General features: G+C 34.5%; 1 protein-coding gene across 1 annotated transcript; it reads right to left on the bottom strand.

Annotated features, from left to right (window-relative positions):
• Positions 1–9,574: 9,574 nt before the first annotated feature.
• Positions 9,575–10,455, bottom strand: LOC143575925 (uncharacterized). The gene is made up of 3 exons (XM_077060160.1): positions 10,368–10,455; positions 10,130–10,277; positions 9,575–9,980 (listed from the first exon to the last, which is right to left on the bottom strand). The coding sequence occupies exons 1-3, from the start codon at positions 10,453–10,455 to the stop codon at positions 9,575–9,577; spliced, it is 642 nt and encodes a 213-aa protein (XP_076916275.1).
• Positions 10,456–13,500: the final 3,045 nt, after the last annotated feature.

The following is a 13,500-nucleotide window of genomic DNA, read 5'->3' as shown; positions in this document are numbered from 1 at the left end:
CCAAGAGGGAAAATCCTAATATCATAAGCCTAATGTATCATGGCAATGAATTTGAAACCTTGGTTGTACTGACAGATGAAAAACTGGAAGTTTTGCTTGAAGAAAAGGTGAAAGAGTTGAAGAAAATAAGGGAATTTTAGAACAAAAACACCCAAAGATATCTAGCTTATCTGAGGCTTCATAATTTTCCTGATAAACAATTAATCCACACGAGCTATTGATATGGTTTGAAAGATACATGTTATTATATAAATATTTCCTATATTTTCAAGTATTTTGAGCCCGGTTTTTATTGAATATATTTCTATTTGGCTCATAATTGGATTTTAAAGGTTAAGTTTTTAAACGAGCTAAATAAAGTATTTATGCTAAACTTGAAGATCACAATGGCATCAAAGTAACAACTGGTGGAATAAATGGCCACATATTTTGTGGAGTTTCATGTTCACATGCTTATTAAAATATAAAATTTCACGTTAACCATGCTCCAATTACTTATGAGTTTTATTTCTTTACAAAGTGCAGGGGAGCTCGTTGAACTATATCAAATGAACTTCAAATTTTACAAGACATATGAGCTGGGCCCACAAGAAGATTAAATGAAATAAATTAATGGATCAATTAATAAAAAAGGCTCATATGGGCTTTAATATTTGTTGGACCTAAAATAAAAACCCTACACTATTATTATAATATAAAAAGACTTACGCAGAAAGTCAAGGGAGATAGACTGAATGGGTTTTTGTGGAGTTGACGGCAGAAATAGGAGAATAAAATAGGTTTTGGGGTTTTGGTTTTTGGTTGGTGAAGTCAACGACAAGAAGAACAAAAAAATAATTAAAAATTACATTGGAGAATTATTAAGATTGGCATCTACTCTTGGTCAGGGGCGATCAAGAATTAAAGGAAAGACAAGAAGCAAGCTTCTTGGTTGGTCAACGAACGATTTCCACTGCTCGGTAAGAGGAAGAAAATAAGAAAAGTAGGCACGTCAATTTTTGTTACTATTTCTTTTTCGATGAACTTTTATATTTTAATTTTTGTTTCATACTTTATTATGAGTAACTAAACTTTTATACTACCTAAGTTTTGGTTGATTACTAGTTTAGATTGATGGTTTGACGAATAATTATTTGACATTGTCAGATTTAGTATTACGGTAAAGTTTTTAATTGGTTTGGTCATAATATTGTTGAGTAATTGAATCTAGTTTATTACTTTAATATTTATTCCACTTGTGTTTAATAGTTTTTGGTGATTGTTAGACGCTTGATTAGGTTGTCTACTTTGTATTTTCAACTTGTTTGCGGTTTATGGTCGAAATAACCGTAGGAATGATTTATTAAAAGTTTATTAGATTTTATTGTTTTTTCACTAGAGAGGCCGGGAGGCAATTTAGTGTTGGGTCATATTTGTCTTTTGCGGGTTTAGGTAATAATTGCACGGAAGTGGGTTATCCTAGGTCCCTTAGATTATTGTGATACAAGTTTTGCTCAAGTTAATTAAAAATACCCTCTTTATATTAATATATATTGTATCCGAAGAGACCGGGAGGTGATTTGGGTTTTGGGTTACCATAGTATTATTAGGTAAGGTGAGACCGGGAGGTGATCCAAACCTTTAACAATTGAGCTTCACATGTCGTTAGATTTCTAGGGTACTTTAGTGGTCTCTAGTGTCATATTTTTAAGATATTGTTTTTCAACCAAGTCAAGTTAGTTAGCTATTAATTTAACTAGTAGGATTCTATTACCTAGGTAGTCGTTTCTCATATTTGTTTTAAAACCCGATTTTTATGAAGTTTTATTTTTAGTTAATTTTTAATTAGTTAAGTATTATTAGTTTAAGTAATATAAAAAAAATATAAAAAAATCAAAAGAAAGTCTAGGTTAGTAATCTTTTAGGTTTAATAATTAGAGTTTATCCATAGTGTCCTAGGTTCGATATCCATTCTTACTTGTTAACTACATTGTGACCGGTACACTTGCCGATTGTGTGTTTTTTTGGTGAATTCGGTAAAACCTGGTTTTTAATATTATATACATATTTCACACATCAGCTATGATAATCTTGAAAGTGTCTAAAATTCAACAGTAAAAAGATTTAAAGAAGAAGAGTGGGAAAGAATGAAGAAGAAAGTTGCTGATCAGAAAGACAAACTTGAAAATCTTTACAGCAAATATGATGGAAAATGAAAGTTTTTAATTGATCATGGTGTTGTTATTGAGCATGCTGAAAATATGAGTAAGAAAGATATGGAAGAAAGGTTCAGGAAAATATCTGAGAAAATTCATTCTGGTTCCAGTGCTAGCAAAAGAAAATCCATATTGATGACATTGGCTGAAAAGGAGAAGAAGATGTGGGAGGATGAGAAAGAGGAGTTGTTAAAAATATTAATGACAGCTAGAGGAGAAGGGGAGAAAGTAAAGAAAATGTGCTCCAAGGAAAAATTAAACCTCTATGAGTCTGAAATGGGAAAATTCGATGAAGAGAAGAAAAGCAAGTCAAAGCCCACTCATACTCCTCCTCTTATTCAAGTTAAATCAGAACCTGTTGAGGCTGTTGTGAAAGAAAACTTACTGTCATGGGAAGATGAGAACAAGATCAAGACCTTGAAAGCCTTGATGATGAGCAAAGGCATGGCAGAAAGTGTGTTTGATAATCTGGGTAAAGCTCAATTGAAAGAACTCTTTTATACTGAGAAAGAAAACTATGAGAAACTGGAGGAAGAACGGAGGAGACTGTTGTCATTTCAGTGTGGACCAAGGGGGGACCCTATCTAGAAACAAAGATCAACCCCATTTGAGCCATTTGATAAAGAAGTTATGGAGATGATTACAACTCTGGCAAAATAATGGGGAATTATCTTAAATTGGTGATGATGACAAAAGATCAAATTATATATCTTTATGAACAAACTGGGCATGTAAGAAGACCAGTATCCAAAAGGAAATATACTCCAAGGGTCTCCATAGTAAGTGTCCCAATACCAACCACAAGATCTACACTTCAGAAGCAACAAAGGACACCAACTGATGTGGACCTACCAAAGAAGATGTACTTTGATGCAAGAACTAAAACTATAAAGGTAATAATGTCCAGTGGTGATTTAAAAAACATTGTTTTCAAGGATGATTTCCAATTTTACAAGAGAGAATAGCTTGAGGAGATGGCAAGGATGAATTTTTATGACTATCAAAACAGACAGAGGTCTGCTGGACAACAAAGGAATGAACACTCTAAATATTTGAAAGAACAATCCAGAAAGGGAGTTCCTTTGTTAAACAAAAAGAGGATACTGGAACTCTCAAACTTGAAAGAACCAAGAGGCAGAGGAAAATGATGGATATAGTGGTGATTGAAGCTTCGTACATACAGACAACCAGATATTTAAATCCTCTTGCCAACATGAGAGAGTGCATAAGTATGAGGCAGCAGATGACCAGATCGAACTATGAGGTCCATAAAAATGGCAGGATTTCCAAGATAGTTTTTGAACCAAAAGACCAAACTTTTATCTTAAGAAATTATGATGGACTGGCCTTGGGCATTATTGAACACGACACTGACATGGAGTTTCTTCACGTGGAGGATTTAGAGGAGATAATCAGATGGAATCTGCCTTCTCGACATCCACACCACAGGGAGATCTCTTTATTTAAAGAGAAGGCTGCTGCTGTAGTATTTGACAGAAAGAGAGATGCTGGAAGCTCTAGAAGATGAAGATCTATTTATATTTCTGTTAAATTTGTTTTGTAATGTCCATGTGACAGAATTTCTTATGTAAATTTTTCATTAAGTAATGTAATTTTTGCTTTTTGAAAATTTGATGTGTATTTCGAAAGGTGTATGTAACCAATAGGTGTTTTGGTGCAGCTGAGTATGTTCCAATCTAGGGGAGATTGTTGGGATAATAAAATGACTAAGGAAGATTGGAATCTTCTCAACCTCCTTGGAAAATGGCTAAGTATGGAAACCGAGCAAACTTAGGCATCCGAGCAAGCTTAAACGTAGTCAAGCTAGGTATTTTTCCCAAACGAGCAATGTTATCTTCTTGAAATCTTCAAAGTGTTAGATCGAGCAAGCTACACTTCATCAAGTAAGGTTGTTCTTCAAGTCAAGCAAGATTGGTTTCAGAGCAAACTCTTGACTAAACCAAGCTAAAACCAAGTAATTTGGTGGATCAAGCAAGGTTTGTTAATAAACAGTGGTCCAAGCAAACTTGAAGGAAGTTAATAAAGAAATTACTCTAAGGACTTCTAATGAGCAAGATTCAACCTCGAGCAAGCTACACTGTCACCAGCACACTTGAACTTGTTTAATAAGTTAAAAGACAAAAAGGTTGGAGGGACCCAAGAATCACAAGTTTGCTCGTAGGATACATATCGAGCAAAGTCTGATATTATCATGAAGATTAAAGTCTTCTTGTTAAATATTTTCTAAGGAAAATATTCTATGTAAAGCTTACTCGTAGAACTGTTCCCAAGCATACTTAATGGTTATCAGGTCTGATCGATAAGGACAAAAGCTACAAGCTTACTCGAAGACCTGTTCACACTTATAATATTTTGTAATATGTTTGAATATGTTAAGAATCAATAATTGGGGTTTATAGAAGGTGTCAGGGCAGGCCTATTTAAGGATACTTTAGGGCACGCCTAAGAAAAAAATTGTGGCACCGGGCATTTGTAGGTTAACCCCGTTAACTAAACTCAGTTAATTTTTTTAACTCAGTCATAGAACTAGCATGCATGTCGCATGTCGCATGTCACATGTCGCATAATCACACACACGAGTTTGTCTGAGTCGTTGGCGGCCTAACAACAATAACAAGTGTTATTTATTAAAATAATAAACTTGTTACAAATGTTACGATACATATGATAGGCAATATGTTAGGTGCTACATGTGACGTGTTATATAAACTAGTGCGATATATATTACATACTACTTGTCACATGTTACACCATAAACTAATGTGATAAATATTACACACTACTTGTCCCATGTTACATTATTGACTGTGGAAATATATGTTGCATGCTACATGTCTATATGTATGTTATGTGTAAGAAATGGTCAAGAATGATTGTTACATGCATCTTATATTGCATGTATATGTTAATTATTAAAATGTACTATGAACTTTAGATTATGTTATACCTAGTAAACTTGAATTAAAAATGTTACATGATACATGTTATTAAATAAAAGTCTTAACCTAAAGTTTATTATGGATTAATAGTAATTAAATTGTTGTTAATGAGAGTTATATGTTTTAATAATATTTTGGTTACACAACCTTTGATTTGAAAACCTTTTCTCTTCATTTTCTCCTTCCTTGTCCAAAATCCACACTACACACACACACACATATCACATTTTACTCTCTAAACAACACTTTCTTTACAACTCCTCTCTAGACATAAATACATACATACAATTGGTTTTGGTGATTCTTGAATCAATGTTTTGGAGTCTTCATTGATAAAACAAGAAATTAAGCATGTTTTTATATGTTTTTTTTAACTTTCCTTTGATTTGGGATTGTGGGATGAAAGTATCCAAGCACATGAAATCATAAGAAAACGAAATACGATAAAATTGACAATCTACGTGTTTAGATTGTTTTATTTGTTTCTTGATATGAAAACCCTAAAAATATTTGTAATAAAATCTGTATGAACAATAAAAAGATATGTTTTAATCATATAAACTGATCCCTTGGTGATTTAGAATCATAAAAATGTTAAAAACCTAATTATTGTGAAATTAGATTTGAATCTGCCTGCTGACAGAATTGAATCTCTAGATGGTTAATGCTATAAATCATTGCAACTGTGGTCTTTTTAATTGATTTTTGATTCTAAGAATAGGTAATTCGAATTCAGTTTTCAAAAAGTCAAAAATCAGAATTTTTGAATTCTGTTTGCTTACATTTTATGAATTTACAAATTCATGTGTCAATTATGGTTGAACGAGTTATTTTCTGGTCTGTCTTGTAAAGTGTATAACTTGAGTTTGGAAATGAATATTTGGGTAATTCCACTTCTGGAATGTCAGGGACTGATTTTTGAAACAAACCCAATTAGTATTACATCAGTTGGACTTAAACGGAATTTTTACTGAATTATTACTTTTTGTTGTGCATGAAAAGAGCTAAACGTAGGTTACTGTGTTGCATGAATTTTATGATATTTATAGTTATTGAAAAACTACAAGGTAAAGTACCCAATACCTTTATCTTTCAGTGGTAGAAGTTTAATAATTTATTTCAATATTTTGAAAAGGTTGAAAAATATGTTTTTTTAGCCTAGAATCTGTCTTAAAAAGTCAGCTTGCTATTACATGGGTTATGATGAGTCTAATGACCAATTTTGTGCACTATTTATTATAATTGACGATTACAACTTTGCTTCCAACTAGAAACCACCTTGACTAAATGATTTGTCTCACTCGTTGAACTGGGTTGTGGTAGATACTTGGTTAGTCATAGTGCTTGCATGAAAAGTGATTATGTGTTAGTGACGCGCATGAACGTTAACCGTGCAACTAGATATAACTTAGAACAACTATAAGTTAATGTAATTGGTCAAAAGTCACCAACGGGTTGCCAGTCAACGTTCTGGTCAACAATCAACAAAAAGTCAAACTTTGGTTAAATTCAACGCAAAATCAAACTATGGTCAACCACTAATAAACAATGGGATTGTTTGGATACTAAGGAATCTAGGAACTCCTTAGCAAATACTTACATACTTGAATTGTTTAGGGTACTAGTATGCAACTTTGACTTAAGCGGTTTACTTCCATTTAAACTGCATTCGAGGTGTGTTTCACTGCCCTCTTTTTACTTACTCCTTTTGGGGGAGAAAGCATGCATACAAAATGTTTTGGATATTGCAGACTTTGTTAATACCTCATGTGTACATGGTAAACTTAAACTGAAGTCCCCCATACATATTGGACCGTTAACAATTGTACATTGGATGGGTAATGAAAGGTAGTACTACTGGGTTTAACGAACCCCCTCGGGGCTCTCTGGAGAGGGATTCATCGGGTGTCTTCATTTACTAGAAATGGAATATGCACTAGTCGTATTAGACTCCATGGGTGGCAACAAACTAACAAGTCAGCCTCGGTCACAATGGAACCTACACTAATGTAACATGATTACCAGCCTAATTAACTAGTGGTATTACAGATGCATACATTATCCATGCTTTATTCATTACAATGATTACTTATTTACTTACGGGTTTGTTAAACAAACTTGTTTTAAACTCAAACTTGTGAACTCACCAACCATTGTGTTGACCCGTTTAGGATGTCTTTCTCAGGTGTTTAAAATGCACGTGTGAAGTTGAAATGAGTCAAGGATGCATGGATCCCATTAATCATCGAAGTATGATGGAAGTCTTTAATGAAATGTTATGTCTTGGCGTCTTGGCGTCTTGACACGCACTCTGAGTTTTTAAATGTTTTAATTAATTATACGATTCCGCAAATGTAATTTTTTATTGTTAATGTGCTTACCTCTTTTATGATGAGAAATATTATATAAAGATTTTTCATTAAAAATTGATTGTTCGTTATGACACATGGCTAGATCCTGGTATGTCATGCGCCTCACGATAAAACCCCGTTAGTCGAAAATTGAGGTTGTGACAAAAACGGACACTGAGCGAATATTGTGATTTGACGGTTTTCTTTATCTTGTATGAAAAGGCTGCCAAAAATACAAACATTCCACCTAGAGACACTAACTTATTTCTCATTTGTATCCTTCATAATATTAAATGTAAATCTTTTGAGTCTCTTTGTGTGTGTTACATTTATGTCAATTTAGCAATTACTTAAGTATTAGTGCTTCCGCCATTAATACTTATTGGTTTTTCACAAAAGCAGTATTTCGTAACCTTCTTGTCAACACGTTTGTGTGGGTTACGAGAGTGATTAAGTGTGACAATCAGGACCGACATATACGCATCTTCGAATGATATTATAAACTCCTATACGGAATAAGTACGGATCTTCCCAAAAGTAATATTTTATATCATAAAAGAATTTCTTCCTTTGTTGATATGTCATTCATTTGAGGACAATTCCACTATCTTTGTAGTTTGCGATGTCAGCAAACCAATGAAGTTTTCCTTCTTGAGTTTTCATATGCATAAGAAATTCATGGGGAAAGTTGTCATCTATCTTGGTCCCCATTATTTCTTATGAAGCTGCATTCCAGACGAGAAAGATGATCGGCTGCAACATTTTCGACGCCCTTCTTGTCCTTGATTTCGATGTCAATTTCTTGTAGATGTAAAATCCATCGGATCAGAAGGAGTTTAGAATCTTGTTTTGTGAAGTAATACTTAATCTCCTCATGATCCGTGTAAACGATGGTTTTTGAAAGGACTAGATAAGAATGGAATTTGTTGAAAGTGAATACTACGGCCAAAAGTTCTTTCTTGATAGTTGTGTAATTCTCTTGCGCATCATTGAGATTCTTGCTGGCATAGTAGATCGTATAAAAATGCTTATATTTCCTTTATCCTAAGACTGCTCCAACTGCGAAATCACTTGCATCGCACATAAGTTCGAATGGTAGTGTCCAATCAGGAGCTACCATTATAGGAGCATCTACAAGCTTTTCATTTAAAATTTGAAATGCATTCAAACGTTCTTTGAAGAAGATGAATGGACCATCCTTCTTTAAAAGCTGTGTCATTGGTCGGGCTGTCTTTGAAGAGTCTTCGATGAAACAACGAATAAAACCCCCATGGCCAAGAAAACTTCAAATAGCTTTAACAAATGTGGGTGGAGGAAGTTTGGAAATGGTTTCTACTTTAGTTATCCACCTCTAATCCAGCTTGAGATATCTTGTGCCCGAGTCCTTAACCATAAAGTGACATTTTTTTACAGTTTAACACAAGGTTGGCTTCCTCACATCTTACTAAAATTCATTTAAGATATTCAAGACATAAATTGAAGGAGTCTCCAAAGACGGAGAAGTCCATGGAAACCTCCATTGAATCCTCAATATTGTCTTGAAAGATAGCTACCATACCGCGTTAAAAAGTAGTTGGATCATTACATAGTCCAAAGGCAATTCACCGGTATGCGAATGTGCCATAGGGGCATGTAAATGTTGTTTTCTCCTGGTCTTCAGAGGAAGTATGAATTTTAAAATAGCATAGTTACCGTCTAGAAATCAATAGTACATCTTTCCTGATAGACGCTCGAGCATCTGATCAATTAGTGGGAGAGGAAAGTGATTTTTCCTAGTGGCATCGTTGAGTTTGCAGTAGTCGATGCAAAATCGCCATCCCGTGATGGTTTTCATAGGAATCAGCTCATTCTTGTCATTGGTGACCACTGTCATACCTCCTTTCTTCGAAACTACTTGAACAAGGCTTACCCAGCGAAAATCGGAAATAGGGTAAATCAATCTTGCATCAAGCAGTTTGAGTACTTCCTTTTTCACCACGTCTTGCATATTTGGATTTAGTCATCTCTTGTGTTGCACTACGGGCTTAATATTTTTTCCATTAAAATATTTTTAGTACAGAATAATGGGCTAATGTCTTTCTTTCTGATCACTTGAAAGGTCAGAGGAAAAGATGACAGGCATTTGAGATTTGCCTTCTAGGAAAGCATACTCAAGGTGTTTGGGTAATTCCATAAGCTCTAAAGTAGGCAGATCTTCAAAAGAAGATTTGGCTTTAGGTTCTAGATCTCTATCTACTTCTTCAAATGTCTCCTCAAAGTTCCTTTCTTCCTCCTCCACACCTTGATTTTCTAAATTGATGGTATGTGCTTTCTTCATAATCAGTTGTGTTTCACATACTTTTTTCTCAATTGTTTTCCTTAAATGACAGCTCACTATTGATTCACACATAGCCAGGAAGTATGCAGAATCATTTGTGTACTGCAGATGTTTCATTAATTTGCCTATGTCAAACGTTACTTCCTCGTCCTCTACCCTGAGTGTGAGTTTTCCAGTTCAAACATATATGAGTGCTCTAGCGGTATCTAAGAATGGCATTCCTAAGATAAGGGTACAAAAGTGTCTTCATTCATGTCCTGAATAATGAAGTCAACTGGAAAGACAAACTTATCCATGTTGACTAACATGTTTTCAACTATGCCTCTTGGGTATTTCACTGATCTATCGGCTAGCTGAATGCTTATACGAGTTGGAGTAGGCTCTCCAAGTCCTAACTTAGCAAAAACCGTATAAGGCATTAAGTTTATGCTAGCTCCTAGGTCGGCTAAAGCATCTGGCAAACAAGTTTCCTATCAAACAGAAGATAGTGAAACATCCCGGGTCAGCCATTTTCTTTGGGAGGTTGTTCTAGAGAATGGCGTACATTCTTCACTGAGTATCACGTGAGATATTTCTTCTAGAGTCCTTTTGTTGGATAGAACTTCTATAAAAAATTTTGCATATTTTGGCATTTGCGAAATGGCGTCTACGAAGGGAAGATTAATATGCAATTGCTTAAAGAGTTCTAGGAATTTTCAATATTGTGCCTCCATCATTTCGTGCCTCCATCATTTCCTGCTTCAAGAGAGCTGGATAAGGGATTGGTTGAACATATGGTTTCACGGGTTCTTTGACGGGTTTAGGAGTGGCTGGAATTGGTTGAAAATCAGGTATGTCAAGAACCACAGTCTCACCTTCAAGTTGGATAGGTATGACTTGTGAATTATTTGTAGCAGTTCTACCATTTCTTAGGGTTATGCATTGGCTTGAGCTTTGGGGTTGGTAACAATTTTACTAGGGAGTCCTCCGGGTGCTCTCTCAAAAAGTATTTAGGCTAACTGGCCTACTTGGTATTCGATGTTTTGCAAAGAAGCCTTCAGGTGCTTGCAATGAATTGTATCAGAAGAGTCTCCACTATAGATACACTATTTGGTTGTTGGCTGGTACTTGCACCTTGGTTTTGGTATGGAGGTTTAGATTGAGAGGTTTGGTTTTTATTGAAAGGTCTTCTCCAGGAGGAGCTTGATTGTTGGCTCCATCCCTCCATCTGAAGTTCGGATGATTTCTCCGATCAAGGTTGTAGGTGTTGCCATACATATTATTCTGTCGGCTTACAAAATCATATTCTTCGATTGTCATACTTTGGCAGTTTTGACCTTGTGATCTCCCCCACAATTATCACCCTTCACCTTTGCTTTAGCCAGCTCAGACTGAAGCTGTTCTAATTTATTCGATAGTGACTCCAATTGTGTAGCAATAAAGGTGTTGTTATCAACATGGTGTATGCGTTTTTGTGTTGGGGTTGATCGTGGTGGATTATAGGCAAAGCTTTTCTTGGAAGTTTTTTCTAAGATCTCAAATGTCTCATTCGGTGATTTGGTTCCGGGATCTCCACCAGCGACCTGATCTATTGTTTGTTGTTTTTGACTAGTTTGAGCGTAGAAGAAGTTTTGGAGTTGAAGCCATTTGTTCAATCTATGGTGTGGACATCGTCGAAAAAGACTCTTGTATCTTTCCCATGCTGCGTGTAGTGACTCGTCTTAATCCGTCCGGAATCCTGTGATGATGGCACGATACTTGGTAGTTTTGTCGGGTGGAAAGTATTTTCGAATGAATTATTTTTAGTCTTTTTGATAAAGAAGATAGAAAAATATTTTTAATCTTTTTGATAGGTTTAAAATATATACACTATAAACAAGGTTTAATAAATACTCGGACTGTTTGTAAAAATTAACCGTGTGTCCCCGGCCACGGAGTCAAAAAACTTGATGCGTGGTGGGTGTAGTATGAAAAAGGTGTTAATTTTTTCAAAAGTTTTGCTCACACAATGTTGAGTTTCAAATTTATAAAGTGATTATTATCTTAACTAAACCACACACAAATAGGCAAGTGTACCTATCGTATATGTAGTAAAGTATAGGTAAGAACCAAGTATCGATCCACAGACACACTTATAGAGTTTTACTACTAAATCGTTGTATATATTTTAACCCGAAGTGAAGATCATTTTGGTTTTGGTTTTGGTTTTGGCTTTTGAGTTTAAAGAAACGTAAATTAAAATTAAAATACAATATTTTCTTTGGGGTTTTTATACTTTGAGATAGAAAGAAGATCAAAGATAAAAGTCTATCGTCTTGGTTAAAACTCCTCTTAACTTCGTTTAATAGTTGATTAGTAAGCATGTGGTATGAGCTTGCTACGGTGATTAAATGTGAGAATAACATTGATAGTCATGTTATTCCATGAAAATTAAATAAATAGATAATTTTTGTCCATGTGGTTCTTGATAAAGATAAGTTAACTCACTTTAAAGATGAGATAATCCTTTAAATTACTAGGTGAATTGTCTTTGATATTTTAGTAAGAATAACCTTTGTATTATACATACAATACCAATTAAGATTAGTTGACTTATAAAAGATTAACCTTGAATTACCAAGTATTAACCCATACAACTCTTGAGCAATTATAAAACTCATGTAATAACCACTCAAGAGTTTCTTAGAATAGGTTATGTTGCACACTCACTTAACGAGTAATTAACCGAATTTAGTGGATGAACATCAACAATCTGTTTTCACAACATTGTTGATAATTCTCATTCTAAAATTTTTGATCACTACTAATATTCCATTTGGTCCATGTGAATATTAGGATTCACGTTTTTCCCTCAACCAAGCCCTTACAAGAATGGCGATTTCTCGACTTATCATCAAGCTCGGAATCTTGGCGGCTACTTTAAAAGATTCTTTAGTTATTCCCCAAAAGCTCACAAGACTGGCAGTTCCCTGGCTTATCGTCAAGCTTGGTATTTGGGGGTTGATTTTAAGTATTCTTAATTTAACAATTAAGTCCTCACAATATTAGCGATTTCTCGACTTATCATCAACAGTTCCCCAGCTTATCGTCAAGCTTGGTATTTGGGGGTTGATTTTAAGTATTCTTAATTTATCAATTAAGTCCTCACAAGATTAGCGATTTCTCGACTTATTATCAAGTTCAAGGTCTTGATGTCTATTTTAAGGTTCGCCAAGGCTTCACAAGGCTTGCAATTTCTTAGCTTATCATCAAGCTTAGGATTTGGGGTATCTTTTAAGAGTATTTTAACATTCCTCATAAAGTGATAAGTGTAACATAACCATTAATTATTAAAAAAAATGATGACACGTTTTACTATCATTATTAAACTTCAATTATGATTCATTCTAAACCAATATGATACTATGAAATTTTAGTCGCTAATAATCATAATGATAATTATCAAAGTAATAGATACAAACATGATCAAATTGAAACAATCTAACCAATTTTAATGACTAATCTTTAATGCTAATAACTTCTCCCAAAACCTTAATCTCCTTAATCTTCAAGGGTTGGATGGATGGGATTAATTCTTTTATTAATGGTGGTGAAGAGAGGTGGTTGGAGATGAGTGAATGTGTATTAAATGCCTCTCCCAGGTGTATTAAATGAAGAAGATGACCATTCAATTTATAGGCTGATTAGACCCTCAAGGC

Source organism: Bidens hawaiensis, unplaced genomic scaffold (assembly GCF_021521415.1).
Source record: "Bidens hawaiensis isolate Kalapana, Puna unplaced genomic scaffold, B.hawaiensis_p1.1 tig00027792_1, whole genome shotgun sequence".
In the NCBI taxonomy this organism is placed as follows: Eukaryota; Viridiplantae; Streptophyta; class Magnoliopsida; order Asterales; family Asteraceae; genus Bidens; species Bidens hawaiensis.
Note: the sequence above shows the minus strand (reverse complement) of the source record. Positions and strands in the feature narration are given on the sequence as shown.

What these genes read in the sequence shown, in the direction of transcription:
- LOC143575925 (XM_077060160.1), bottom strand. Translation starts at nt 10,455, where the DNA reads ATGCCAAAATATGCAAAATTTTTTATAGAAGTTCTATCCAACAAAAGG. An exon ending in CGTGATACTCAGTGAAGAAT is followed by an intron (nt 10,278 to 10,367) that starts GTACGCCATTCT and finishes CTTGTTTGCCAG; the next exon opens with ATGCTTTAGCCGACCTAGGA. An exon ending in AGAGGCATAGTTGAAAACAT is followed by an intron (nt 9,981 to 10,129) that starts GTTAGTCAACAT and finishes ACTCACACTCAG; the next exon opens with GGTAGAGGACGAGGAAGTAA.